This window comes from Mizuhopecten yessoensis, unplaced genomic scaffold (assembly GCF_002113885.1).
Source record: "Mizuhopecten yessoensis strain PY_sf001 unplaced genomic scaffold, ASM211388v2 hete_36097796, whole genome shotgun sequence".
Lineage (NCBI taxonomy): Eukaryota > Metazoa > Mollusca > Bivalvia > Pectinida > Pectinidae > Mizuhopecten > Mizuhopecten yessoensis.
Window position 1 is genome coordinate 1 of NW_018483860.1, and position 2,633 is coordinate 2,633.

Below are 2,633 nucleotides of genomic sequence, written 5' to 3' on the forward strand. Positions count from 1 at the left end.
CCTGGAATATGTCATAGCAAAATTGAAGGCACGCGGCTAGCTTTTGTTTTTATCTTAGGTAGAAAAGAATGTATTTTCAGGACATAAATATTGTTGGTCGCATTTCATTATGACGTTATGCATGAAAATAGCACACAGATTAACACTTCCGGTATTCATACCAGGTGAACCTCTTGCTTAAGATAAAAGGAGCAAAGTGAAAATATATTTCAGGAAAAAATAAAAACATATGGACAGTTTTGACAACTCTTAAGCTTGCTTTTTTACTGTTTCAGATTGCAGCGGCGCAACTGTTGGCACGAGTCATTGTAACACTAGGATACATACCTCCGGGTGACGGAATGCGTTTATTGTTTGAGAGGCTGCACGGGCAATTGTCAGCAGAAGACATGGTATTATACATTACAGTTCCCCTGGGCAGGGTTCAGCAGATCAGACGACAATATTTCTTATTTCTCGGAAGCAGCCGGCAGTTATATCAGATCATTATACCAAGTCATACTGACACATTAAAACCCTGGTCTATATAAACGTCTCCTTTCTGACATTGAGTCAACATGTTACACTTCGTCCATGGCATTGCTCAAAACAGATGTTATCGTTTATGCATAATCATCCAGATGTATAGAGTATTGTTTCAAATGTATCTATTTAACATATATGAGGGTATGCAACACAGTTCCGTTCCAACATAATCCATGATGCGCGTAGGAGCATCTTGGAGAACATGTTTAAACGGAACTGTGTTGCATACTTTCATATAATTCAGTCCTGTCGGTACCCGATTGTTTAGGTACCTAGGAATTAGGATGTTTCGATACTTTTTATGAAGACGGAAAATACTGAAAATTTCTAGAATATTAAATGGCAACATGGTGCGGTAAAGCTGTTTACTTTCTGCATCGACCTGCTAAGCATTCCTTTACTTCGTTTTTCACGATTATTATTCCATAAAATCATACGTTAATGGATCCTGTGGGACATACTCTATATCTGATTATCATATTTGTGTGTGTTTTACAGGCTGAGGTTCTGGAACTGGCACAGATTTTTGTGGAAGAGTTACCTGACCGGATAATTACGTCCGAGCATGACGACGAATTGCCGACACTTGGGACCCGCGTGCGGCGTGGTCCGGGCTGGAAGCATCAGGACCAGGACTCTGAAGGCGTGGGGACCGTGTGCAGCCACGGGAAGGATGGTATTTATAACGCATCAACAGTTCCTTGTATAGTATAAAACTTCATGATCTGATAACGTGTTCATTGAATACTCTTTGGTCGCTTATCACTTATCTTTATTAGTGTTTTCGTATCAAAATCTACTTGTATTTTTATGTTCTTTATAGTAAATGTTGCGGTGCTCGCGCTGTTTGGTACTACACTCCTAAAAGCCCGGGAGAGGGTAGGGCTTAGGAGGGGTTGGGGGTGTTACAGATTTGCACTCCGTCCGTCCAAGAGTTTGTCCGGTGTCTTCTACACTACTTTTCCTGGAGTAACACAACTTGGTATGCAAGAATATCTTGGGAAGGCGGAGTGTCGAGTGCAAAAAGAAGTTCCCTGCGCCCTATAGTTAGACCTTTGATATCAACGTTTTTGAAATATAATTGTCCGGGAATATCTTCTTTAACATATCATCTGGAGTAGCTGGATTGGGTATGCATGTATGTCCTGGCTGTCGGTGTGTGGTGTACAGGAAGTATGTCACTGTGACCTATATCCTGAGATAGGTGTACAGCTGGATAAACAAAGACATTGTTGCTGCTGAGGGACTATGGATTGCCTTGGAATACTTTTAATTGTTTCGCTTTTTGGTTTTTAAATCTTCTTGTTTTATCTTAGTACACACGCACTGTGTCAATAATAATATCACTGTACGCCTGTTTAATTGTAAGGGGTAGTAATCTTGCATGGTTTTCGGGAAATTGTGCAAAGAAGGCATTGTATTTTTGTTTTATCTGAATTCTGTGCACGCCCTTTTATGCCATTGTTGACTTCCTGTACATGTTATTCGTTTACATCTTATATATGTTAACTTACTTCATACGCTACTCACTCCTGTATGCTGTGTTACTGCCCTACATAAGTTATTTATTTTTTGACAGAGTTTTATGCTGCAAATAGATATTGTTCATTCTCTTTATGCTTTGTTTACTTCGTATATACATAGTTTATTCTCCAAAAACATATTTTCCCTATCTATGTTGTTCTTTTCGTATGAAATGATGTCAACTTTGCGTGAAAACTTTACAATAGTATTAATAATAAAGCTTAAACAATTGGTAACAATGTCATAAGTTAATATAAAATAGGTACTTACACAATACGGTTGTAAGCAAATAACCTTTTTAACGATAAACAAAAACGTATTACACGTTACTCATTTTTTCCATAGGCAAGGTGTGGGTTGAGTGGGACAACGGGAACAGGAATTGCTACGATTACAAGAATGAAACGAAAGATGTCAAGGCTGCAAACGAACCCAAGGTTCTTAAGTCTGATGAGTTGATTGCTACAGGATGTCGGGTAACAAGAGGTAGGTTGTTTCACGATGTCAGGTTACGAGAGGAAGGTCATTGTCGTACGTCAAGTTACTAGAGGTAGATTGTTACCGAATGTCGGGTTATCTGTACC

The 2,633-nt window shown here is 39.1% G+C and overlaps 1 protein-coding gene across 1 annotated transcript; it reads left to right on the plus strand.

The window, feature by feature from the left end:
* Positions 1 to 229: 229 nt before the first annotated feature.
* LOC110444333 lies at positions 230 to 2,535 on the plus strand (the record flags this gene model as incomplete). The annotated part of the gene is made up of 3 exons (XM_021488717.1): positions 230 to 392; positions 1,024 to 1,201; positions 2,395 to 2,535. Coding segments are annotated over exons 1-3 (370 nt in total), but the record flags the coding sequence as incomplete, so codon positions are not given.
* Positions 2,536 to 2,633: the final 98 nt, after the last annotated feature.